Raw genomic sequence first — 25,595 nt, forward strand, 5'->3', positions numbered from 1 at the left:
AGCTCCGTCTCTTAGCAACAGGGAGACGTAGAGCTACTTCCGGCCCCGCCCCTCGCGCGCAGGGCTGAGTCCTGGGCACAACCGCTGCCAGCGTGCGCATGCGTCCAGGCATCCGCGCTGAGCGGGGCGAGAACGAGCGCGTGGCCAGCGGCTGCAAGGCGCCTGCGAGGCGGGAGCGCTCTGTAGTGTTGGCTGTTGCACGCTACATCGGTTCTTCCCGGCGTTGCGTGGCGTTCAGAATTTACAGCCAGGAAAACAGGAAGAAGATTGGGGGCAGAATTCCAAACAGGAGTAAGGCATTCGTGTCAAGGATATGTGCACGTGTACCACCATCAGAGGGAGAGAGCCCTGGACTTTGGAGTCAGAGTGCTAGGTCTGTGTACACTCACTGCGTGACCCTGGGCCAAGCACCTAAGGGCACTAACCTTCAATGTGACACATTTAGTGAGCACCTGGCAGGCCCTCACCCTCTCCAGGCGTTTCCTGATATCCTTCCGCATACCACCACTCCCCCCCCAAAAAAGTGGACTAGGTTCTTCTAGGTTCCAATAAACACCCTGCATTTACTACATATTTTTTTAAAAGATTTATTTGTTTTTGGCTGCAGGGGGTGCTCTCTCTAGTTGCCGTGTGTGGGCTTCTCGTTTCTGTGGCTTCTCTTGTTGCGGAGCAGGGGCTTCTGGTGTGCGGGCTTCAGTAGTTGTGGCACAAGGGCTCAGTAGTTGTGGCTCGCGGGCTTAGTTGCTCCACGGCACGTGGGATCCTCCCAGACCAGGGATTGAACCTGTGTGCCCTGCGTTGGCAGGCGGATTCCTAACCATTGCGCTACCAGGGAAGTCTCTACTACATTACTCTAGAACGTCAACTTCCAACGCCAACGAGATTGTGAGGGTCTTAGCCTTGTATTCACAGGGGGAGCTAAAAACAACAAAAAAAATCATTGTTAAGGTTTAAATAGCAAAAAGACACCCTTAACTACACACAACTACACACCAATGAGTACATGTAAAGGTGGCGAAATCTGAATAAAATCTGTGTCTATTTTCTAGTTGAGATATTGCACTAAAGTTTTTCAAAATGTTACCATTGGGGGAAACTGGGTAAAGGGTACATGGGATGTCTTTGTATTATTTCTTAAAACTGCATATGAATCTGTAATTATCTCAAAATAAGTTTAATTTTAAAAAAGAATACCTTTAGTACCAATATAAAAAAATAACATGATTTCTTTCCTGGAAGAGTTCTGTCTAACCAGGGAGAGAGATGCATAAACAATAATGACTACACAAAGTGATATTGTTATTCAAAGTTCTGTGTGCCTGTGAGGGAGCTTTAGAGCTACAGTAATGGCATTAGCATAAAGATCAATATATAGATCAATGGAACAGAATAGAGTCCATAAATAGATCCAGACATATATGATCAATTAATGTTGCTAAGGAAACTCACTGGGGAAAGAATAATTTTTTTAACAAATGGTGCTGGAACAATTGGATGACCATATGCCAAAACAAAGCAAAATAAGCAAAAATCTGACCCTTACCTCATACTACATACAAAAATTAACTCAAAAGACTTAAATATAACAGGTCAAATTATAAAACTATAAAAAAAAAGATGAAAATAATAGAGCAAAAAAACATGAAAAAGAAAAAATAAATTTGATGTCATCAAAATGAAAATCCTTTGCTCTTCGAAAAGACACTGTTAAGAAAATTAAAAGGCAAGCCACAGACTGGGATAAACTATTTGCAAAACATCTATCTGACAAAGAACTTGTAAATACAATAAATCAAGAGCTCTTACAACTCCATAATAAGACAAATAAATAAAAAATGACCAAAAGATTTTAATAGTTATTTCATCAAAGAAGATATGTGGAAGGTCAATTAGCACATGAAAAGATGCTCGATGTCATTAGGAAAATACAAATTAAGAACCACAGGTACGGGGCTTCCCTGGTGGCGCAGTGGTTGAGAATCCATCTGCCAAGGCAAGGGACACGGGTTCGAGCCTTGGTCTGGGAAGATCCCACATGCCGCGGAGCAACTAAGCCCATGCGCCACAGCTACTGAGCCTGCGTGCCACAACTACTGAAGTCCGCGCGCCTAGAGCCCGTGCTCTGCAACAAGAGAAGCCACCACCTGCTCACCGCAACTAGAGAAAGCCCGTGCGCAGCAATGAAGACCCAACACGGCCAAAAATAAATAAATAAATAAAAAGAACTACAGGTAGACACCACTACACACCCGCTATAATGGTTAAAGTGAAAAAGACTGACTTTACCAGGTGTTGATGAGGACGTTAAGCAACCAGAACTCTCACACACTGCTGGTGAGAATGTAAAATGGTTTAACCACTTTAGGAAACTGTTTGGCAGCTTCTAAAAAAGTTCAACACACTTACCATATGACCCAGCCATTCTACTCCTAGGAATTTACCCAAGAGAGATCAAAGCTCTATGGGAACATTCATAGCAGCTTTATTTGTAATAGCCCCAAATTGGAAACATATCCATCAACTGGTGAATGGATAAACAAATTGTAGTTTATCCATGTAATGGAATACTACTCAGCTATTAAAAGGAAAGAACTATTGATACATGCATAACATGGATAAGTCTCAAAGTAATTATGCTGAATGAAAGAATTCGTACAAAAAAGACTATATAGTTCCATTTATATAAAATTCTAGAAAATGCAAACTTAATCTATATTGCCCAAAAGCAAAACGGTGTCTCCCGGGAACTTGGAGGTATAGGGCAGGGAGGGATAGATTACAAAGGAGTAGAAGGAGACTTTTGGGGGGTGAAGGATATGTGTATTATCTTGATTGTGGTAACATTTTCACTGTGTATGCACGTGTTAAAACTCATCAAATGGTACACTTTAAATATGTACAGTTTATTGTACTTTAATTATATATCAATAAAGATGTTTTTAAAAATTCAATAAAACAGCAACAGTAACGTGTACTTTTTGGCAGTTTACAAAACACTTTGTGATATTCACAGCACCCAAGGGAGGGAGGGAGCCAGGCAGTACTTTCCTGGTTTCCCAGATGAAACACTGGGCCTGAGCGAGGTGACAGGGTTTGCCCCAAGCCACAGCACCAGGATATAGGGGAACTGAGCTGGGATGCGTGTCTTGCGTTGGATTGGTAGGGTAAAAGGCACTGGAATTGGATCCCAACCTGTCCCAGCCATTTACTAGCTGGTCTCCTTATGTTACTTCTTTATATCCTCATTTACTGTGAATTAAAACATAGGTACAGAAACATCAATGAAACATACATGTACAGTTTAATAGATGATTATAAAATGAACACCCATGCATTCATCACACAGGTAAGTCAAGAAACATATTACCAACAGGGGGCTCCCTGTGAGGCCCCTCCCCAATCACAACCCCACCCCTGCACTGCCACCCCTACCCAGGTAACCACCACCTTTCCAGTTACTGCTCTGGTGGGAGCCCCCATGGTCTCTCTCTTGGATTAATGCAAGATCCTTCCAACTAGGTCTCCGCATTCTACCCTTGCCCCCTTCCTTCTCAACACAGGAGTCAGAATATTCCTTCTAAAATATAACTCAGATCATGGCACTCTATTTAAAACCCTATAATGGTCCCCTATTTCACTCAGAATAAAAGCTACTCTCCCCATCACGCCCTGTGCTCCAGCCGCCTGGCCTCCTTACTGTTCCTCACGCAGGAAGACACCAGCTAGTCTCCTTCCTTAGGGCCTTCTCTTGGCCTGTTCTCTTAGCCCCAGTGGGCCTGGGACTGGGCTGGAATACTCCCTCCCCACCACTTAACTGACGCTTTCCCCTCCTTCATGCATTTGCTCAAATCTCTCCTTTGCAATGAGGCTAACCCTGACTGTCCTCTATAATACTGCAACCTACTTGCCCTCAACTTCCAGTGTGGGAATTGGTTATTCTTTTTTTTTTTTTAACTAATTAATTTTTTTATGGAAGTATGTTGACTATAAAATTGTGTTAGTTTCAGGTGTACAGCACAGCCATTCAGTTATATATACATACATATATTCTTCAGATTCTCTTCCCTTACAGGTTATTACAAAATACTGAGTAGAGTTCCCTGTGCTATACAGTAGGTCCTTGCTGGTTATCTGTTCTATATACATAGTAGTGTGTATATGTTAATCTCAACCTCCTAATTTATCCCTCCCTGATTTGGGAATTCTTGATCCTCTGTGCTTTTCTTTTTTCCATAGCACCACCTTCCAATATACTATTATAACTTCTTTATTTATTTTATGAATTGTTTATTGCTGTTTCCCCTGATAAAATGTGAGCTCCACAGGGTGAGAATCTTTGCTTGTTTCATTCACTGTTGTTGCTGCTCCAGTGCCCAGAATAGCATGTGGCACATTGCAGGAGTTCAGTAAATACATATTAAATGAAAGAACCACTGTCCTTTTTTTTTTTTCCCAATAATCATTTCCTTGCTTTTCTCTGTGGTTTTTCCACTTATGTATCCATTCCAAATAATACAATTTAGTTTTGCTTGTTTTAACTCTATGTGAGTTGAATCCTACTATAACTGTGTTTTTATGGTCTACTTCCTTTTGCTCAACACTTGTTTTTTGAGACGCATTCATGTTGCTGTGGGTAGCTGCAATTCATTCATTTTCCCCTGCTGTCAAGTTTCTCCTTGTGTGAATATACCACAACCCATCCATCCATCCAACTGTTGATGGACATCTGGGCTCTGTCCAGTTTTTGGACAATCTTGCATGTGTGTCCCCGCACATATGCGTGTGAGAGTCTCCGGGGTACATACCTAGGAGTGAAGCTGCAGGGTCTTAGTGTATGTGACTCTTTAATTTTATAAGATAAATGCCAAATGGTTTCCAAAGTAGTTTTTTTTTCTTTTTGGCTGCATTGGGTCTTTGTTGCTGCGTGTGGGCTTTCTCTAGTTGTGGTGCGTGGCCTTCTCATTGCGGTGGCTTCTCTTGTTGTGGAGCATGGGCTCTAGGCATGCGGGCTTCAGTAGTCTTAGCACACAGGCTCAGTAGTTGTGGCTTGCGGGCTCTAGAGCACAGGCTCAGTAGTTGTGGCGCATGGGCTTAGTTGCTCCGCAGCATGTGGGATCTTCCTGGACCAGGGATCGAACCCGTGTCCCCTGCATTGGCAGGCGGATTCTTAACCACTGCACCACCAAGGAAGTCCCCCAAAGTAGTTGCATCAATCTGCCCTCCCATCTGCAGTAAGGTCACCTCTTTGGACCTCAGTTTCCCCTGTATTTCCTATGTAAAATTAGAGAATTGGACTAGGGTATTTCTGAGGTCTCTTTTGGTTCTGACTTTCTATGAATCTGTCATCAAGGAGCCCTGAATAAGCAGCACTTGGGGCTGTGCATCCTTGAGACAACACCTAAGTTGTGAGGGAGAGAGGAGGATGCAACCTTTGCTTGGGATGAGGCCTCCAAACATCCCAGGATGTCTCTTAACATTGGTGTTGGGAGACTTCACTGGTAGTCCAGCGGTTAAAACTCCTCGCTTCCAATGCAGGGGGCCCGGGTTCGATCCCTGGTCAGGGAACTAGATCCCGCATGCCTCAACTAAAAGATCCCATGTGCTGCAACTAAAAGATCCCGTGTGCTGCAAATAAGACTAGGTGCAGCCAAATAGATAAATAAATATTAAAAAAAAAAAAAAAGATTGGTGTCAGGGTAGAGACTTTGGCCCTGCTGGAGCCTGACAGCTCTTATCTGTACACCTTCTACCTGCCCTTGAAAGAATTCCCCAAAATGGAATGCAAAGAGAGACAAGAGGCAAAAATGACAAATTCACTCAGAGATAAGGTAAAACATGGCAAGTAAAGGTCAAGGCTGAGTGATCTGTTAGGGAGGAGTCATGCAGGCTCTGTCTTGGAACAGAAAGTGGTAAACTGCCTTCCTAGGGGAAAGTTTCCTGAACGAAGGGGGAATTTCACAGGAAAACACCTGGTGGGGAGGAGGCAGCAGCAATTTTTAAGACAGGGTGAGGGTAAAGTTGGAGGTGACTAGAAAGAGGCCAGCCAGGATTGGTTGGTCTGGCTGGAAGATACTTCCTGAGTACAGATGCTGGCTCTGGTGGACCCTCCCTGGGGCACTTCTCCAGGGCACACGGGCCCTTGGCTCCAATTGGTGTTGGGAAAAAATTGAGTGTTGCAGGAGTGAGAAGTCCCCCTGGTTCTCCACAGGGTGGAGGGACGATGGGTCTCTGCTGTAAGCCCCTGTCTCTGGCTGTCACAAGAGAGAGGTGGGTTTAGAACTGCACACTCCCGTAGACCCTCCTCCTGGCTGCATCTCCTCCCTCCTCCCCCTACTGTCCCCCTATGATTTCTTTCTTTCATTCACACATTCATTCCAGCGTATGTTCAGTCATATATACAGTGAGTGCCTAATACATGCCTAGCCCCATGCTAGGCACTGGGGATGCCATAATGAACAAGGCACATTCCCGAGTCTTGAGGAGCTTATCGTCCAATGGGGAGATGCACTGGATATGATTATCTTTCCCTCCTCTTCACCTGCAGCAGGTTGTAGTGGACTAGGCAAGGGACCTGGTGGCAGAGGGTCAGTGGCTTATCTGCAAAATGATGATGACACTTAGTGCAAGGGGTTGCTGTGAGGAGTATGTGCTAGCACCCATGCCTCTCACGTAGTAGGTGCTCAATGAATATTAGCCAAAATGGGTTAAAATCTAGGAGGGAGTCATTAGGTAGTCTAAGGCTTCTGAAACTGACATAGAGTGCCCAAAGCCTGGGCTCAGAGATGGTACCCAGTGACATGGACCTGTCCTCTGCCCAGTCTAAAAGAGGAGGGAGGTGATTCAAAAGGGAAAATCAAAAGAGTTTAGAGCTTTTAAGTCAGAGAACAGAAAGATGAGAACATGGCGCCCAGATTGATTAATTTGAAGCAGAGGAGCCTCTGTGGGGGCATGGTGAGGTAATGAGGGAGTCTTCCTGCGGGAGGCTGGGGGTAGAGGCCCGGAATGGGACCACTGAGAGAACTCAAAAACCTCAGTGATTGGCTCATGGACGTCTGGCCAGCACCTCTCCTCCCTCACTCCTTGGACAGTTACTTTCTTGTTGTCCTTCCCAGGACTAGTCAGACTTGGGTCCAGCAACATCTAGATGGGGAAGATAATCACTCAGCAAATATTTATTGAGCATTTACTATGTACCAGGCTCCACTCAAAGTGCTGGAGAGACAGCAATGAAGAAAACATGTACATCTGCAAATATATCTGAAGGATAAATTGTTAGAAGTGGAATTGCTGGGGCAAAGGGCATATGCATTTAAATTTTTTCTCCACATTGTCAAGTTGATATACAAAGTTTGTTACAGTTTATGTTCTACTTGGATGCCTGTTTCTGGATGAGTGGTTTTGTTTTTTTTTTTAATTTTGTTGAAGTATAGTTGACTTACAATGTTGTGTTAATTTCTGCTGTACAGCAAAGTGCTTGTTATACATATATGTATTCTTTTTTATACTCTTTTCCATATGGTTTATCACAGGATATTAAATATAGTTCCCTGTGCTATACAGTAGGACCTTATTGTTTGGATGAGTGTATCTTTCTAACCAGAGGGATAACTGCTACACAGTTGATACCCCTGACTGCAATCTTCCCACTAGCCCACGAAGATCCTGAGTTGCTATCCACCAAGGCCAGAAAAGGAGTACCTTCATAGGAGATCCTTTCTTTAGCTGTGATGAGGTCATCTTTCTCCAAGATTGATGCTATTTGGGGAGATTCTTGGTAGGGGTGGAGCTCACTCCATGTAGGAGTGGAAGACTCTCTATGACCAAGAGGAGAGGGGAGTTGAGGAACTGCTATTTCAAAAAGATGCCTGAGGGAAGGAACCAGAAAGTGACATCAACAGGGATCACTTTGTTCAGGCATGGGCAGCAAGTTTAGCTGCCCCACTCCTGGCTATGACTGGATTGCAGGGAGAAGGGTTTGGCGGAGTTTTTGTGCACAAGAATGTCAACATCGTTACAGTGTATGACCCCAGTGCTTGGCAGGGACACGGCCATGCGGATTCTCTGCACACTGGGCTGACCCCTTCACCTGAGCTGCTCAGCGCATGATCCTCCTTCCTGGAGCTAGACAGCTGTTAGGGTCAGGGAGCAGCTCGGGAGACCTAGAGGACTGGGGTGGACATAGGAAAGCTCCAGAATGTCGCAGCAGTAAATATATGTCTTGGTTTCCAGGACTGTCTGATTTCAAAAATACTGCCCCACAAGTTCACCAGCACCTGTCAGGCCGGGTGTCCCAGATTTTGACTTGGAAAATATAGTCTGTCTGACAGGTAATGGAGAAGGGGGAAGGCAGCAGTTCGTTCATTCCTGTGTCTAAGCGTGGGATTGTGGGGGGAGGGGCGGGAGCAGGAGACCAGCAGAGATGGGCCCAGCTCTGTGCTAGAATCTCCCGTTGAATTCTCAGCTCTGCGCTGAGGTGAGCAGGTGAGTAGGACGCAAGGTGGTGTGATTGACGCCTTTCTAGCCCCACCTGCTTACCCGGTCCTCCGCCCTATCCCACCCACTTTGGGAGGTCTAATCTATAAGCCTCAGCTCACTGCCTCGCCCCACCAGCTCAACGAAGAAGGTCCACGTGCAAATGGGAAAGCAGTCTACCACGGCTGCTTAAATACCTGGTCTAAGCAACTGGGTTCGGTGTGACCGATTTCAGGCTGCGGGGATACGGACGTCAGTTTCTCCCCCGGGGAGACAGGAAGGAGACTCCGGGTTCCCAAAGCTGCTATACAGCCCGTTCGGTTGACACCCCAGGCCCCCTCCCCAACTCCCCCATCGCAGCGGCGGTCCGCCCACCTTCTAAGCGATCAGGCCACTGCCCCCAGCCTCCTACGTTCTCCTCCCAGTGTAGCCCGGCCCATCTCCCCACCCGAGGCCCCGCCCCCGACCCCTCCCTGTCCTGGCAGGCTCCGGAGAGGCGGTGCCGGCCAGCGGTCTGGGACAGACGCACCAGCGGGACTACAAGTCCCAGCAGCCCCTGGGGCCCGGCCTCGGGGCGGGGCTATACCGGGCAGCGAATTGGGAGGAGCCCTGGAGCTCAGGCTAGGGAAAGCGCATGGCCAATCGCCCGGGGGCTCGCGCCGTGTGCCGATGGGGGCGGGGAGAAGCCCGCCAGGGCCCGGACAAAAGCCGGATCCCGGGCGGCCACGGGAAGCTGGAGCGCTCCAGGTAGTGGCGGTGTTTTGGGGCCTGTAGACCGAGCGCCGCTCACAGACTTTCGCAGAGAGGTGAGTGGCGGGCGACTGCTTTCGCGAGATGGACCTCACCTGGTCCCGGAGCTTCCTGCCTCCCTCCCCCAACCCGGAACCGCCTCCCCCGACGCCGGCTTCGGGCTCACGCGCGCTCCCTGCACCTGCTTGGAAGTTTTGAGGGTCTTAAGCTTTAGGTTAGCCTTCGCCGGGATCCCGGCTGGTCGCCTCCTGTCGCCCCCTCCCCTCCCCCACTCCTCCACATTCCAGTTCCTGGGAGTTTGCACAGGGCTTGCCGCCGTCCTTGGCTGTCTTCCCTCCGCCGAATTGCATTTGCCCCTAACTGGAGCCCCTCATCCCCACCCCGGGGCCAGTCCTCGAGCCTCGTCGGGCTTTATCCGGCCACTTCTTGCCCCCATCTGGGTCCCCCCCACCGGATGCCAGGGACGGGAAGTAGTGGCTAGTTTCCCCACTCCTACCCCTCATAATCCGGGCTTAGGCCCTTCCTCTTAGTTCTGTGGAGAGTCGACTGAGCCCCGCGCCGAAGTGGAGGGAGCGAGCGGGGCACGCAGCCGCTGCGGGCCATATGGGGCCGGGCCGACCCAGGCCTTGCCACGAGGACCTAGCCTTGGATCGGCGGCACAGGAAAGACCCTCCTAGCTCTGGAGGTGCCGTCGGACCCAGCCGCTAAGCGACAGATGGCCGGGGTACCCGTCTCCCTCCCCACCCTTGGCGTTGATGCCGAGCTTGGTTGAGGCAAGGTCCTCAAGGGGCTGGAGGATGCTGCCGCCGCCCTCCTGTTGGGCTTGGCAGAGGGCCAGTCGCGGCGCCAGCTGCCCTCTCCAACCTTGGCGGATACTGTGAAGTGCCAAGGAGTTCTGCCATTAGGTAGTCCTCCGGAGTCGGCCTGGGAAGAGGATTTTGCGGGGGTGGAGGGGAGCAGTGCATAGCACAGTTTGGTCAGCCAGCCCACAGCCCGCTTCTCTCTCCACCCTTTAACTTTGCTCTGGGTTCCACCCAGCTCAGATCATTGGGTTTCTGAGATTCTGAAATGTTGGGTGAAGGACAGCTGGTAGACCCAGCTGCCCAGAGGGTTGTTTTCACCTCTTAAAGAGCTGCTGCTGCTGCTGCTGCTGCTTCTTCTGCTTCTTTTTTTTTTTTAAGAGCTCCTTAAACAGCTTGGAGGATGGTGATGGGAACAGCCCTCAGACACTGAGCTGGGTGGTTGGTGCCTCCACCCCCATTCTCCACTATGTTTGCTGCAGTAGGGGACCCTCAGAATTCTGCCCCTCCTTTTACTCCAGGGATTGCCTGTCATTTCAAAAAAAACCCCAATCCTACGGATACTAACGTTAAAATAAGTGCTCTTTGTCCTTCCCACAGAGACCATAAGTAGCATCCCCAGTGGTTCCTCTCCACTGGCTGTGTCCCAGGGATACAGTCCTGGGGAACAGACTCCTTTCATTCAGCCTTCTCTGTGGGCTGCTTCTGCCCTCGGTGGCTGCTGTGGATGAACTCTTATCCTGTCTGCAGAAAAGACCCCATTCTGCTCGGAAGGTCCCTCCTTTGGATTGAGAGAGAGAGAGAGAGAGAGAGAGAGGGTGTGTGTGTGTGTGTTTTCAGGTTCCTTGGCATGATTTCTCCCACATATAGCTAGGTAACAGTTTCCGGGGCCCCAAAGTGGACCCCTGGGGTCTTAGCTCTGCCCTGAAACCATCTCTCACCAGTTTGCTAGCACATTCAGTTATTCAATTCCTGAGGAGGCAGCCCAAGACTCTGTAGTGGGGTGTGTGTGTGTGTTGTGTTCCCAGCACAGATTGGTATACACGTTAAGTCCCGTTGTCACTTGAGCAGATGTTCTTAGCTATTGGTCTCTGGGCTGTCAGATCATGGTCATAGGTCACCACCTTGAAATGATATGCACAATTGGGTATGTGCACATTTTTCTGGGCTTTTCTTCTGGTGCTCAGAAGAGTCTGAGACCTCAAATAGGTTAAGAGCCACTGCCCTAGAGAGACCCTACTGAACGATTAAACTTGCGGATTTATCTGCACCCAGTCCACTCCCTGGCTTTGTGAGCCTTCTTACCCTGTCTTGAATATGCAGAGGCCAGATTCTTTCCCTGCTTGCTTTTATTCTATCATGTAAATTCTCTGTCTTGGCTTTGAGAGGGCCTGCCCCATCTAAGCCACAGTGCTCTAGTGGCAAATCTGTGTTTGGGTGAACTGGCAAAGCTTTTCTATCCTGTATCATGCCCTGTTGTCTTCTCTCCCATCCCCTCCCGAGGACTGGTTGAAGATGAGTTCTTGGATCTGAGATTTGAACAAGGGCTCAAGAAAATTGTGATTTTTTTTCAGCTGCAGAAGGTCTCGTTTCTCATCCGTGTTCTTTCCAAAGTTGGGTCTCTGTTTGGGGAGGTGCCAGGTTCGGGGGGTTGTTGTTCTGGGAGCGCCCTCTGCTGGAGAGGCTTAGCGAGGGGCTTCCTTTCTCCTGGAATCTGTGATCTGCCAGCGGCTGATGTGTCTGAACCGCTAAGGGTGGTCAGCGGCTGCCCCCTCCTTTCTCTGCTTGATCTGCCCTGGGCTGCACTCTGTTTGGGAGGTGGGTAGGGGCACGTGTACCCATCTGATTTCAGGACCAGTTTTTCTGGTCTGAGTCAAGGAGGCTGGGAAATGGAGCTGGAGTGGGTGGGTGGTGGAGGGCCGTGAGGCAGTGGGGCTGGTTGAGGTACCTCCTTCGGAAACTTACGTTGAGAAGGAGCCGGAAGTCATCCCAGGGGAAGGTGAGAAAAGGGAACGTCTCCTTTGAGCCCCTTCCCAGCTACCTGACTTTGGGCCAGACACCAGACTGAATGCACCCATTGTGCCGAGCTGGAGACTAGCTGGGAGGCTGAGGGAGCCAGCCAAGCCAGGGTGAGAACCTGAAGCCCAGCCTGGCTTTTGGGAGGGAGGTGCAGAGTGGCCCCTGGAACTCTGGCCTTCCCTCAGCTGGGAATGGAGATCAGCCTTCCTGAGTGTATAAACCAGCCAGCCCTCCAGTTCCACCCTCCTTTATTTACACTTGACTTTTCTCCCCCAGCAAATTCAACAACTTCAGTTCTGGGTCTTTGTTGGAGAGGCAGAAGTGACTTTTCCTGATCTGGCCAAGCTCTTGGCATGAATGACTTGGTTTCCTTTCCCTCCCTGTCTCCCCACCCTTTCTCTCCCCAAATCGCTCCTGGCACTACCCAAGGGAGAATGGGTGTGTCAGGACGAAGCGATGGGGAGGGAATATGAAGAAATTGTCATCAGAGACTCTTCTGTGAGGTGTAGGTAGGGGAAATGGCCTGGTCCTTGGAGAACTGGTCTTTTCTCTAGGGCTGAGGTGTGGGTTTTCTGGGGACCAGGAGTGAGAGGGTTTGGGTTCAAGCCTTGGGTCCCAGACTTCCCCGGTTTGGCAGTGGTTAAGAATCCGCCTGCCGGGGCTTCCCCGGTGGCTCAGTGGTTAAGAATCCGCCTGCCAACGCAGGAGACACGGGTTCGAGCCCTGGTCTGGGAGGATCCCACATGCCGCGGAGCAACTAAGCCCGTGCGCCACAACTACGGAGCCTGCGCTCTAGAGCCCGCGAGCCACAACTACTGAGCCCGTGTGCCACAACTACTGAAGCCCGCGCGCCTAGAGCCTGTGCTCTGCAACAAGAGAAGCCACTGCAATGAGAAGCCCACGCACCACAACGAAGAGTAGGCCCCGCTCACCGCAACTAGAGAAAGCCTGTGTGCAGCAACAAAGACCCAACGCAGCCAAAAATAAAAATAAATAAATTAAAAAAAAAAAAAAAAAGAATCTGCCTGCCAATGCATGCGACACAGGTTCTAGCCCTGGTCCCGGAAGATCCCGCATGCCGCAGAGCAGCTAAGCCCGTGCACCACAATTACTGAAGCCCATGCCCCTAGAGCCCATGCTCTGCAACAAGAGAAGCCACCACAATGAGAAGCCCGCGCACCACAACAAAGAGTAGCCCCCGCTGGCCACAACTAGAGTAAACCTGCGCGCAGCAACGAAGACCCAACACAGCCAAAAAAAAAAAAAAGCCTTAGGTCCCCTGCTTTTTTTTTTTTTTTTTTTTTTTTTTTTGGCTGCGTTGGGTCTTCATTGCTGCGTGTGCGCTTTCTCTAGTTGCAGTGCGCGGGCTTCTCATTGCAGTGGCTTCTCGTGTTGCGGAGCACGGGCTCTAGGGCTCAGGCTCGGTAGTTGTGGCTCTCGAGCTTAGTTGCTCCGCGGCATGTGGGATCTTCCCGGACCAGGGCTCGAACCCGTGTCCCCTGCATTGGTAGGCGGATTCTTAACCACTGCACCACCAGGGAAGTCCTCCCCCCCTGCCCCCGCCCAACCCGCTTATTAATTAGGCTTCTTGGACAAGTTATCTTAACCCCTCTGAGGTTTTATTCCTCATCTAAGAAACAAGGCCATAAATCTCCATGTCCCTCCCAGGGCTCACATACATGTGACCGAGGATGGTTTCTGCCTCTTCTCCCAACTCTGGCTCAGTTAGAAGTGACCAGTATGGGTGGTCCCCAGAGAGGCCTCTGTTTTGCTCTAAATTAGTAGCTGGATGACTCAGTGGGGTGGGTGGAATGCACTGAAAGTCCCAGTTCCCCCAGCCTGTTTCTGCTCTGAACTTGGTTGGGAGTCTAGTGTCCTGGGAGAAATGGGCTTTGACGTGACTCTTCCTCTTTGCTCCTTGGGGGCTTGGTCCTACGTGAGGCTAAGTAGACTTGCTCGCCCAGCCTTCAGGCTGGTGATGTGTATAAGAGTGTGAAGTGGGTGAGTCTGGGTGTGGGGGAGACCAAACGTGGAGGGCGTATAAGGCCAACATTGCACGGTTTGGCTGTGTTCCCCACAGGTCACAGAACCAAAGGGTGTGTTTCAGTGTCTGTATGTCCACCTTGGCTGGGACTAGCACTCAGGTTTGGGTCACATCCCTGCTATTCCTGGTCTCCCCTGCGGCTTCCTTTGTGCCAGGATGAATGTGGTCTTGGGTGAGCTAGTTTTCCCAAAGGGAGTGGAGGCCAAGAGTCCCTGGGGAAATAAATGCCACCTTTCTTTTTCTCCACCATCTTTCCTCATCCATCATTTCCCGATCCTCCTTCTATGATGTTAGAAGTGCTGTTTGAGATCTCCCTTCCATCCCTCCTCCTGGGGCAGCCCTCTTCTCCCTCGGAGAAGCGCTGAGATCTGGTTTTATTGTCTGGGAGCAGCTGGGCTTGGGTCTGCCCTGCTGGAGAAGATAGCGCCTCCATCTCCCCAGCCCCTCTGACCAGCCCCTCTCACCCCACCAGGTAGAGCAGGGCCCTCCGCAGCAATGTCGGCCAAGGCGATCTCCGAGCAGACAGGCAAAGAACTCCTCTACAAGTACATCTGCACCACCTCGGCCATCCAGAACCGGTTCAAGTATGCCCGGGTCACCCCTGACACTGACTGGGCCCACCTGCTGCAGGACCACCCGTGGCTGCTCAGCCAGGTGAGCCCGCGCCCGCCCGCCCCCCCCCCCCACCCCGGCCTGAGCCCCTCCGCCAGGCCCAGAGTCCCAGGAAGAGAAAGCAGTCGGTTTGCTGGAGATGTCCCCCCAGGGCATGTGATGGCAGATGGCCTGCAAGGGTGGGCAGGGTGCAGGGGGCTGAGCACGTTTTGTGTTTGGCCCCGGGCCCTGCATGCTGAGGTCCCCTGGCATTGCGTACAGAGCCTGGATTGGAACTGGACAAACCGGAGTTCAGATGGCAGCTCTCTACATATTAACCACGTGGCCTGGGGCAAGCCATTTCACCTCTCTAGAGTTTTAGATTCTCCATCTGTCAAATGGGCATAACACTCACCCTGTGAGTTTAAGGATTAGTAACAATGTCTGGAAAGTATTCAGTGTGCTGCCTGGCACTTGGTAGATGCTCACTAAAAAACATCCACCCTATCAGGAATATGTGAGGGCCATGAGGAAGTGTGACGTTGTACTTTGGGTAGAATGGCTGATGGGATCCACCCTGGAGTAGAGGCTCCTCTCTGTAGATCTCTGCAGGGCTATTGTTGGGACGGTGTCTGGAAGCTTAGACTTCTTTGGCAGGTCCCAGAGGGCGGGACCGGGACCAGTAGGGGGAGGCGTTCAAGGATGCAGGTTTCCTCCCACCATGAGGCAGCCCAAACCACAAAGCGAGCTGCCTCCGGAGGCGGTGAACTTCCTGGTACTGGAGGTGTGTGAGCAGTGGCTAGGGGCTGCTTGTTGGTCTTATAGACAGGGTTCAAACACAGGGATCGGGTTGACCAGATGTCCTCTAAGGTCCTTTGTCACCCCAAGGCTCTGTCTCTGTTCTTTGTTTTGAAACACAGGTGCTAGTCCATATTCTGAGGAGTTGAATGAAGCTAGGATACCACATAGGGAGGGTAGGGAATCACTTACTCATTCAGCAGGTATTCAGTGAGCACCTGCTCTGCCAGACCCCATCCTGGGTGAGGATGGCTTTAGATTCCTGGTTGTTAAAGATGTTGGCTGGGGTAGGTGAGGGAAGCTTCTGGGAGCTGACCTTGAAGGTTGGGTGGAATTCGCTCTGGGGGTGGGGTGGATTGGAAGCCACCAGGCTACGCTGTGCTTTGGGTCCCCAAACTGTCACCTCTTACTGTACCCTATCTTTCCTTGCTGTAAATACAAACCCCTCTTATTCCAGAGCTTGGTGGTTAAGCCAGACCAGCTGATCAAACGGCGTGGAAAGCTGGGCCTAGTTGGGGTCAACCTCACTCTGGACGGAGTCAAGTCCTGGCTGAAGCCACGGCTGGGACAGGAGGCCACAGTGAGTCTGGGTGTAGGATCGGGGTGGATGTGCTATGGTAACAGAAGCAACTGTGGTCGCCTCCAGATCAGCAACCCTGTGGGTCACCCCCACAGCCGGCCAGATTGCAGCCTGGGGAAGGCAGGAGCCCAGCAGAGCTGCCTTAGGCAGCAGGGCCGCCTTGGTGCTCATTCCCAGCTCCCCTATCAGGGAATGGCAAGATGTGCTATACAGGTAACCCCAGTACAATTTGAGAGCCAGGCGGAAATGGTCTGTTTCTTTAACAACAGTCGTGGAGATGGGACTCTGAGAACTATTCTGGGAACTCCTTTCTTTTCAGTTTCCAGAAAGGGTAGGGTAGCTTGTCATGACCTGCGTATATAAGTGGGTGGGTAAAAAGAAAAAAAAAACTTGTAGAAGGGAGACGCAGAATCATTTAGGCAGAAACGTTCTTGGGCCAAGAACCGAGGAGGAGGAAACAATTAATAATACTGAAGAGTGAACTTAATTCTTGCCTTCTCCCAGCTCGTTGATCCATTTCAACTCTGTAGATGAGATAGTTAAAAGTGGAATATGGCTTAGGAAGGCTAAGTGATGCCCAGAAATAAAATTGCATTTCTTTTTCTTCTCCCAGAAGGAGCTGGAGAACTGAAGGGAGGGAGTAGGCTGAGGCTTGGCTTACCCTGGGGAGGATGTGCTGTCCGTACCCGGCTCTGTCGCCTCTGGGGTGACCACGGACCGGGGCTGAGCTGTTCTCTAACCTGGTTGCCCGGGAGTAGGATGAAGATGGTGATGGAACCATCTTCCTTTTGACTGGCCTTCCTCAAATTAGCTCTTCACGTTAATTTCCCAGTTTCTGGCTCTTGTGGGTAAAGAGGGATCCTTGAAGTTATACACAGGCCTGGGGGCAGAGGGATCTTGACCTCTGTGCCCCCAGGCCTTTGGGGAGAGGACAGCAGGGTTGGGGGCTGAGCAGTGTCCCCAGGGAGGTCCTCATGCTTCCTTCTCCTCAGCTGTCTGTTGGGAGGGGGATGTCAAGGACCTCTGAGCTGGCAGCGGCGCTGACCCCGGCAGGAGCAGCTCATTACCTCTGATGGATCACTGTCTGGTCCTGACTCAGCAATGACGCACGCATGGGTGGGCGGGGGCTTCAGGACACGCTGGGAGGGATGAGGGCTGTCTCGCCTTGGCTGCTGCCAGGGACCCACTCAGACTGATTAGCTCTGCAGGGCTGTTGTCCTCAGCCGGGAAAGTCTGTGTGGAAAAGTTTTCCCTGTCAAGCTCCCCTCTCTCCCCCGCTCCCAGCCATTCCCTGCGCCTAGACTCACGTTCTGGGGCTGGGTCTCCCTGCCTGAGCTCTGGGATAGGTAGCCTTGATTTGTCCGAGCGCTTTAATTTGTGGCACGGCAGAGGGGGAGATGCTCCTGGTCTCTGCTTTTGGGGGCGGGGCGACGTTGCAGCTCATTTATCATCCTCCAGAGGAGGCAGGAAAGAATGTGTGAGGTCAGTGTTGAAGTGTAGCTGGCACGAGGTGGTGGGTGGAAGAGGAGATCTCATGAAGACTTCTTGAGCCCATTGCCCTGGTTTCTGGAAAGATCTCTTTCTGGCAGGTGTCGTGGCAGTAGTGCTTGGGCCCTGCCTCTGATGGGAGGGCGAGGTGGAGGGACCAGAGGGCGATCCTTCCTCCTGCCCTGCGAGCAAGACATGCCTTCTGGTCTAAGCTTTATCTCCCTCAATCTCTGTAGGTTGGCAAGGCCAGAGGCTTCCTCAAGAACTTTCTGATCGAACCCTTCGTCCCCCACACTCAGGTATGTGTGGGGTGGCTCCAAGCTGGGTCTTCTCCCTCTGGGAGCTTTGTGCCTGTTGACCCTAAAATGATGAAGGAGAAATCAAGCTGCTGGAGAAAAACCAAAGGGACCAGAGTCTCTGAAGCGGTGCTAAGGGTTTGAGGGTGCTGCGGAGCAGGGAGTCCAGAGATGAAGGAAAGGGCTTAGTTTGCAGCAGGAAGGAATCAAGGCTGGTAACAGAGGGGACTTCCCAGTGCTGGGATGAGAAGGACTTGGAGGCTGGGCCCCTTCCCCCAGAGCAGGTCACGTTGGCTCAGTCTGGACTGTCAGCCAGCAAGGCAGTGGCCTCTTGTCTCTTGTCCTCAAGGGGAAGATGGTGACCTGCTCTTACCTGGTGAGAGGTGTCTACGGGGTTTTAGAAATGATACCACCGGGGTTGGGCCCCTCACCCACGTGGTGCTCTCTTCCCCCGTAAGGAGGAGGAGTTCTACGTCTGCATCTATGCTACCCGAGAAGGGGACTACGTCCTGTTCCACCACGAAGGTGGGGTGGATGTGGGTGACGTGGACGCCAAAGCCCAGAAACTGCTCGTTGGTGTGGACGAGAAGCTGAATCTTGAGGGCATCAAGAAACACCTGTTGGTCCACGCCCCCGAAGACAAGAAAGAGTTGAGTGAGAGGGATGGCAGGGAGGTGGCAGCAGAGGAAGGGGGAAGGCCGACAGCTCTGGGCACAGAGTGGGGAAGGCAGAGTGGCCTTCCCTGTCTGGGCACCCACTACACCGCCCCCGCATCTGGCCGGAAGGTGGGGAGCAGGAGGCAGGCACAGCCACTCGCCATCCCCAGGAGGGACGCTGGGGGTGGGGGGAGGCCGGCTCAGACCGAAGTGTGCGTCAGCGTCCCTCACCTCCGTGCCCCGTCTGTCTGGCGCGTGTCCCCCTCCTGCCCCATGCCTGACAGCTCCCTTCCGCCTCAGTGGCTGAAGAGTGATGTCTGGGGAGCAGGGTTTGGAGCAGAAGGTGAGGGGTCAGCGGGGTGGGTGTTGGGAAGGGGAGCTGTCAGTGGCAGTGAGAGATTGCCACTGAGCCCACTCCGCCCCGGATTGACAGTCCCTCTCTGCCTCCCCCTCTAGAATTCTGGCCAGCTTTATCTCCGGCCTCTTCAATTTCTATGAGGATCTGTACTTCACCTACCTCGAGATCAACCCCCTTGGTAACTATCTCTGCTGGGGTGGGACAGGGCAGAGTCCCAGTACCTATGGTAACCCTGGCCTTGACGTTCCAAGGATCAGACCCCCACTTGCAGGGGGCAGCGCAGACAGCTGTGCGTGGGCGGAGGGATCTCCAGGCTCCTGTTCCTGAGCTCTCAGGAGGCCACAATCATTCCTCTTTCCGCCAACTCCAGTTTCTTTCTTTCTTCTGTGATGGGGAAGTCCTGGTTATGATCTGACTCTGCTCTGTGGCTCTCCCTGCCAGTGGGTTAGGCTGTTCTGCCAGGAGCTGAGCTGCCCCTGCATCCGCCTGACCAGTCAGACCCTTCCTTCCTCTTGGTGCCTCGGAGACCCCCTCCCACCTCCCCCTCCAGGAGTTGGTCCATCATTGACCCCCAAGGCTGGAAACACCTTGGCAAAGCCTCTCACGCTGTGAAGGAGGCAGGTGGCGTGGGCTGGCTCTGGCCAGGGCTTCTTAGGGCAAAGTCCTGATTCAGATTCCAACTAGGGATGTAGCCCCTCTAATGGACCAGATGGCTCTGTGCTGACTTAATTAGCTAAATGGCCCTGGGGGAAAGGGAAATGGACTCCAGTGAGGCGGCAGTAAATGAATCCTGCTGGCTGGGGGCCCAGTGTGCGCACGGCTTCCCACTTCTCGCTGGACCCTAGGAGACCCTGGTGTGTGCACCCAGGGGCCTTAGAGACTGTGCCTTAAACACTTTTTTTTTTTTTTTTTTTTTGAGTTCTGATAGACTTTATTATTATGTTTTTTTTTAACATCTTTATTGGAGTATAATTGTTTTACTTTTTTTTTTAAATAGCAGGGTTGTGGTGGATGAATAGTTAGACATTTAAGGCACGGAGTATAGCATTTTATAAAAATGCTTAAAAATTGCCACAGCAACTGAAACAGACGTTCCTGCCCTATTACCTACAGGTCAGGGAGGGGGGACTGGTCTTGTAGAATTTGTTTTTCCTTGAATGGGGGAAAAGCTGTGTCTCCGTAAGGACCAATCTGGTTTCTTGTTGAGCTAGAGAGTCGTTAGGCCTGGGTGGTCCCCCATGGGAGTGGTGTGTGGGGAAGTCTGGAGGGGGTTGGAGGTTGATGGTCGTCTCTGCTAGGGCCCATGTCTGATGGCCTGTTCTTTTTTTAAAGTGGTGACCAAAGATGGCGTCTACATCCTTGACTTGGCAGCCAAGGTGGACGCCACTGCCGACTACATCTGCAAAGTGAAGTGGGGTGATATAGAGTTCCCTCCCCCCTTCGGGCGGGAGGCTTATCCAGAGGTAAGGCTGGTTTGGGGAGGAGATGGAGAGTGAGGGGGACCGGCAGGGTGGCGGGGGGGTGACTGATCTCCTATGAGCATTTGGCAACCCTTGTGGGCTATATATTTGGCAGGAAAGGAAGGCCAAGTGCCATTTAATTTTTTTAAAACCCTGGAGGAGGAGGGTGTGGGGGTCAGCCAAGCCTCTGAATCCCGGCCGGAGATCCTTTTAGACTCCCCTCTCAATCAACCTCCCTGGGCTCATGACCTGATTTGTTGTTTCTCAGTAATTCTGAGTGGCTCCCCGAATCCTGTCAGGAAGGTAGTTCTCTCGGCCACTTGCTGAGAATTTTAATTGCTCCTTCCCACCCCATCCTCTGAGAGGTCCTCGCCACAGGATCAGGCGTGTGTGACAGAACCCAGGTCAAGGGAAGAGGCTGGTCTGGGGGGAGGAATGGGGCCTGGGGGGCGCGGCACGGGATGAGCTAGGCAGGCAGATGCTGGGAGTGGGGGCCGTGGTGGAAGCAGAGTGACATAGCGAGGTCTGGGACTTGGGCAGAGAGCCAAGGGCTTGAAGTCTGACAGAGAGGAGTTGGGAAGTTTGTCTCCAGGCGGTGACTGGCCGTGGGTGGTTTGGTACTTGGAGACAGCATCACGTTTTGTCCCAGGCACATGAGGCCCTGCACAACCCCTTCTCCCTGACGCTGTGAAGGCAATGGAGGACCTCTTCATGTGACTCCAGGAGAAGGGGAGGGGTCCTGGGATCTGTGACCTGGTGAAGGGTGTGCCCCCCATGGCCCACCTGTTGCTGTCTGGCCCCTAGGAAGCCTACATTGCAGACCTCGACGCCAAAAGTGGGGCAAGCTTGAAGCTGACCTTGCTGAACCCCAAGGGGAGGATCTGGACCATGGTGGCCGGAGGTGGCGCCTCTGTCGTGTACAGGTGACTGAGAGGGCTGCTGAGGGGATGGCGGCTGGGTCCACCTAGGCTTCCCACGTGTGGCCTGGATCAAGTCGCTTCACCTCGGTGTCTCCAGTTTCCCCCCTCGGTGCAGAGCAGAACTCGTGGGGCATCCCCGAGGGGCCTACACAGTGTCTCTGCAACCTTCTTCTTTGCTTCGAAATGAAGTTATTAGTTATAATTCTTATAATTAGTGATATGTGCTCCATGCAAGAGTACAACAAATACAGAAAGTGAACCAGAAGGTGAATGTTGCTTGGCTGTGTCACCACCCCTCCCCCTACCAGGTCACCACGGTGGGTGTCCTTCCAGGTGTTTTAGTGCCTGTATGAATAGTCATACTTTTACACTTCATAGAAGTGTTGGGTAGGGCTGGGAGGAGGCCCCCCCGGGAGAGCCTGATGCAGGACAGTTAACCTTCAAGTGTGACTTGTTTGGGCCTTGAGGGTCTGAGGTCCGAGAGGTCAGTTCCATAGGCTGCCCAGCCTCAAGGCTTCAGGGACGTCTGCGTGGCCTCCCAGGCGCCAGGCTGCCACCCTCTGCCACTCAAGTTGGAGCCAGCACTGACTTCCTTGTCTCCCTGGCAGCGATACCATCTGCGACCTAGGGGGTGTCAACGAGCTGGCGAACTACGGGGAGTACTCGGGTGCCCCCAGCGAGCAGCAGACCTATGACTATGCCAAGACGATCCTCTCCCTCATGACCCGCGAGAAGCACCCCGATGGTGAGACACGCACTCCTTCCCCGGACAGCCCAGCGTCCTCAGTGGGAACAGCTTTGGCTGGGCTGTGAGGCACCAAGGTTTTCCTGGTCCTTTGCAACCTGGGGCTAGTTATTTAACTTCTGGACCTCAGTTTCCCTGACTGCACAATGGGCAGTGACAGCGTCTGTCAGACTGGGGGCTCCGAGGGGGCAAGGAAGGGATGGATATATAAAGCCCTATGAGCAGGTGCAAGCGGGGAGGTGGTGGTGGCATGCTTTTGCTGACTGCTATAACGCGGTTCTTAGCGACTCACTTACACATTTATTGTCTGGGCTGTGTGATTCCCAGCTTTCCTATATCACCTGTCCTGTGTTTTGGGACTACAGATACCAGTTCCCCTTCCCTTGAGCCAGATAGAGATTCCCACCAGGGGTATCCAAAAACCAAGCTGGGTTTCTAGATGCCAGCTAGGAATGATGTAGAGATTCTGTGGGTTCGAGAATTCCCTGGCGGTCCAGTGGTTGGGACTCCGCACTCTCAATGCCAAGGGCCCGGCTTTGATCCCTGGTCAGGAAGTAGGATCCCACAAGCTGCGCGGTGCAGCCAGAAAAAAAAATTGAGATTTTCTGGGCTTGGATTAACCACCTGCTTGGTGGCATAGGTTATGGAGAGTTGAGCTGATGACGCTGAACGGGCATCAGGAGACACCAGCTTGCTCCCCCGGCCTCTGCACTGGTATCTCCTAACAGCCGGGGGACGCTCACTCGGGAGAGAGCACTCCCTCAGTTGGATTTCCGGTATGACGCCCAGGTCTACCTTTCTAACCCTTTTTTGACTTCTCTTGCTCCAAACCCAGGCAAGATCCTCATTATCGGAGGCAGCATCGCCAACTTCACCAATGTGGCCGCCACATTCAAGGTAACCAGCTGCAGGGGAATGTGGGTGGGTTGGGAGCGGGGAAGGGAAGTTTCTGGACAAGTAGGTTTGAGACAGAAGCAGGTTCCCATGAATTACCCAGTCCGGGGAGGGGTTTTTGACCTAGGGATGCACAAGACACTGGGATGGATCTGGATCCGAACCTGTGTGTTTTCTGGGCAAGCAGCTAACCCTCGCTGGGCCATAATTCTCCCATCTGAAGTGTGGGGAGAAGGGGAATTTCTGCCTTCCCCCCTTTCAGGACCAATTCTTCAAAAACTGGCTTGACTGATCTCATTTCCAACACTCCATTGAAAGATTCTGGGTTCTCTGCACCTCCTAGTGTTTTGTTTCCCAATCATCTGCCCCTTCTCCAAAAGGTTGGCATGAGGAAGTGTCTGATGCCCTGGGGCTCCTGCTCATCCAGCCAGAGGCCCGTCAGCCTGGGTCCCTGTGCACAGGTCAGGGGCGTGGGCCCCAGTTTAAAGAAAGTGTGACTGCCGGTCAAGAGGGATGACAGCTAACGTGTCTCGAGACTCCTCCCCTTCAAGGTGGCCGCCTCAGGAGGCCACTTATCCCATCCTGTCAGGTGCTCACTGAAGCCCTTCAAAAGAGTGTCTTCCATCTGGTAGTTCCACATAAGCTTTGAAAATAATGCATAAATAAGTGTCAGTCTTGAAAGTCTGAGCTCTCGAGAAGTCGGGGACCAGGAGGGGACCAGGCCTCGCCAGTCCTGCCTAAAACAGGTCCCTAATTGGACCTGATTCAACAAACAAATGTGACACAGGTGAATCTCGACAGCTTTAACTTCCGAGCAGCCTGTAATAAAGGCAGTGCCGTCGATAAGGGCGGTTAGGTCTGGAGCAGGAACTGTGTGTAGAGTTTCCCATGAAATGCCATGAACGACAGAACTTAGACTCAGTAGACTTGCTTTCCATCTGGAGAGACAAAACTGGTCCACACCGGTACCTGCTTCCACGTTACCAAAGTTGACACCCATTGCAATGCTTTTCCCCCAAATCACTTGAAGAAGCTTTTGTAGGACTTTGACATTTAAGTAGACTATGTCCTGATCACGCTGACAACTCTTGCATAGGACCTCGGTATAGAGTTTCCCCCAAAATTGCAATAAGAGAACAAGAACGACTACAGATGGGATAAGAGAGACCAGCAAAGCCCCACTGGCGTTGGAGGCCCAGCACCCCGCGCATCGAGGGGTGTCACCGCTGGGTGCCCCATGTTCTCACCTCAGCACCATTAACAGTGGTTGCTTGTCCTGGGCCTTTGGGTTGCTTGTGTGTGCAATACGTGTAAAATTCTTGAGTGCCAGGGCCTGCTGTGCTTTGTGAGAAGCCACCCTGGTTTTCTCGTTTTGTTTTGTTCGGGCTGTGCCGCGTGGCTTGTGGAATCTCAGTTCCTCGACCAGGGATTGAACCTGGGCCGTGGCAGTGAAGGCGCTGAATCCTAACCACTGGACCACCAGGGAACTCCCAGCAGCCCTTGTAATCTACACCCTGGGACATTTGTTTCCCATGGTTATAACTGCTTGCTTTATGGCTGCGTTCATTCTAGTCACATGTCTGTTGTCCCTTGCTGCTTCCAGGGCATCGTGAGAGCGATTCGAGATTACCAGGGCCCCCTGAAGGAGCATGAGGTCACGATCTTTGTCCGAAGAGGTGGCCCCAACTACCAGGAGGGCTTACGGGTGATGGGAGAAGTCGGTAAGATGGGGAACCTTTTCTGTCTCTCCCACCCTGAGTGTCATGCCTCCTCGGGATTCCTGAAAGAGTCCATCTTCCAGTGCCTCCATGCCCTCCCACCCGCCTCTGGAGGTGCAGCTTGCTTCTGCTGCTGTTCTGTGCCCTCCTGACACAGAGCACCCGACCGAAACCTAAATTCAGAATGAGCAGGAAGGCATTTTCATTCAGCTGTTCGTTTAGCAAATAATTGTGTAAGGCCTGCTGTGTGCCGGGCCCTGTGCTGAACCCTGGGGTCACAGCCACACGCGACAGATGACGGGCAGCAGGCTCTCGTGCAGTTGAGGACAGCGACTGCAGCGTCAGGTGGCATGAAGGAAGACGAGCAGGGGGAAGCAGGGGACGTCTGTGCATCTAGCATCTGTGGGAGGGGACAGCGCAGTTTTAAATGAGGCAATCGGAGAACGCTTGACCAGAAAGATGGCATTTGAGCAGAGACCTGGAGGAGGGAGCAGTCAGTGGTGACTGTCTGCCGAGGAAAGGGCAAGTCCCAAGGCCCTGGGGTAGGACCAGCTGGGCGGGCTGAGGGACTGGGGTCGGGAGAGCGAAGGCAGGGAGTCCGGGGATGGAGGCAGAGAGGCCGAGGGAGCAGATATGCGCGGGGCTAGAACAGGTCCCGTGGGCACTTGGCTGTGACCCTGGCAGCTGCTGGAAGGCTGAGCAGAGGAGTGACACCATTTGACTTAGGTTTGGGAAGGTTGTTTAGGCTGCTGGGTGGAGACAAGACCAGAGGGCAGCCAGGTCGAAGCAGGGGGACCACCTAGGAGGCTGCGGCAGCCTCCAGGGCAGAGTGGTGGCCTGGACTGGGGCGCAGGGGAGGGAGACAGTGGTAAGTGTCCAGACCCCGACCGCTGGTGGCCTGGATGGAGGGAGGGGTCCGGTAATTGATAGAACCGGAGGGAGTTGCCCCTCGCTGAGCTGAGGGCAGAGAGGGTGTGGGTCCATTTTGGTTTCCTTTCTTCCTTCT

At 52.2% G+C, this 25,595-nt stretch overlaps 1 protein-coding gene across 1 annotated transcript in view; it reads left to right on the forward strand.

Annotated features, from left to right (window-relative positions):
* Positions 1–9,110: 9,110 nt before the first annotated feature.
* ACLY (ATP citrate lyase) overlaps positions 9,111–25,595 on the forward strand; it is a 42,881-nt gene continuing 26,396 nt past the window's right edge. Inside the window, exons 1-11 of the mRNA XM_057535282.1 lie at positions 9,111–9,278; positions 14,558–14,739; positions 15,932–16,054; positions 17,779–17,841; positions 18,297–18,487; positions 18,951–19,030; positions 20,185–20,315; positions 21,117–21,235; positions 21,841–21,977; positions 22,813–22,874; positions 24,475–24,592. Coding sequence (XP_057391265.1) covers positions 14,581–14,739; positions 15,932–16,054; positions 17,779–17,841; positions 18,297–18,487; positions 18,951–19,030; positions 20,185–20,315; positions 21,117–21,235; positions 21,841–21,977; positions 22,813–22,874; positions 24,475–24,592 — 1,183 coding nt within the window. The 5' untranslated portion in view covers positions 9,111–9,278; positions 14,558–14,580. The remainder of the gene's footprint in view (positions 9,279–14,557; positions 14,740–15,931; positions 16,055–17,778; positions 17,842–18,296; positions 18,488–18,950; positions 19,031–20,184; positions 20,316–21,116; positions 21,236–21,840; positions 21,978–22,812; positions 22,875–24,474; positions 24,593–25,595) is intronic.

This window comes from Balaenoptera acutorostrata, chromosome 20, assembly GCF_949987535.1.
Source record: "Balaenoptera acutorostrata chromosome 20, mBalAcu1.1, whole genome shotgun sequence".
In the NCBI taxonomy this organism is placed as follows: domain Eukaryota; kingdom Metazoa; phylum Chordata; class Mammalia; order Artiodactyla; family Balaenopteridae; genus Balaenoptera; species Balaenoptera acutorostrata.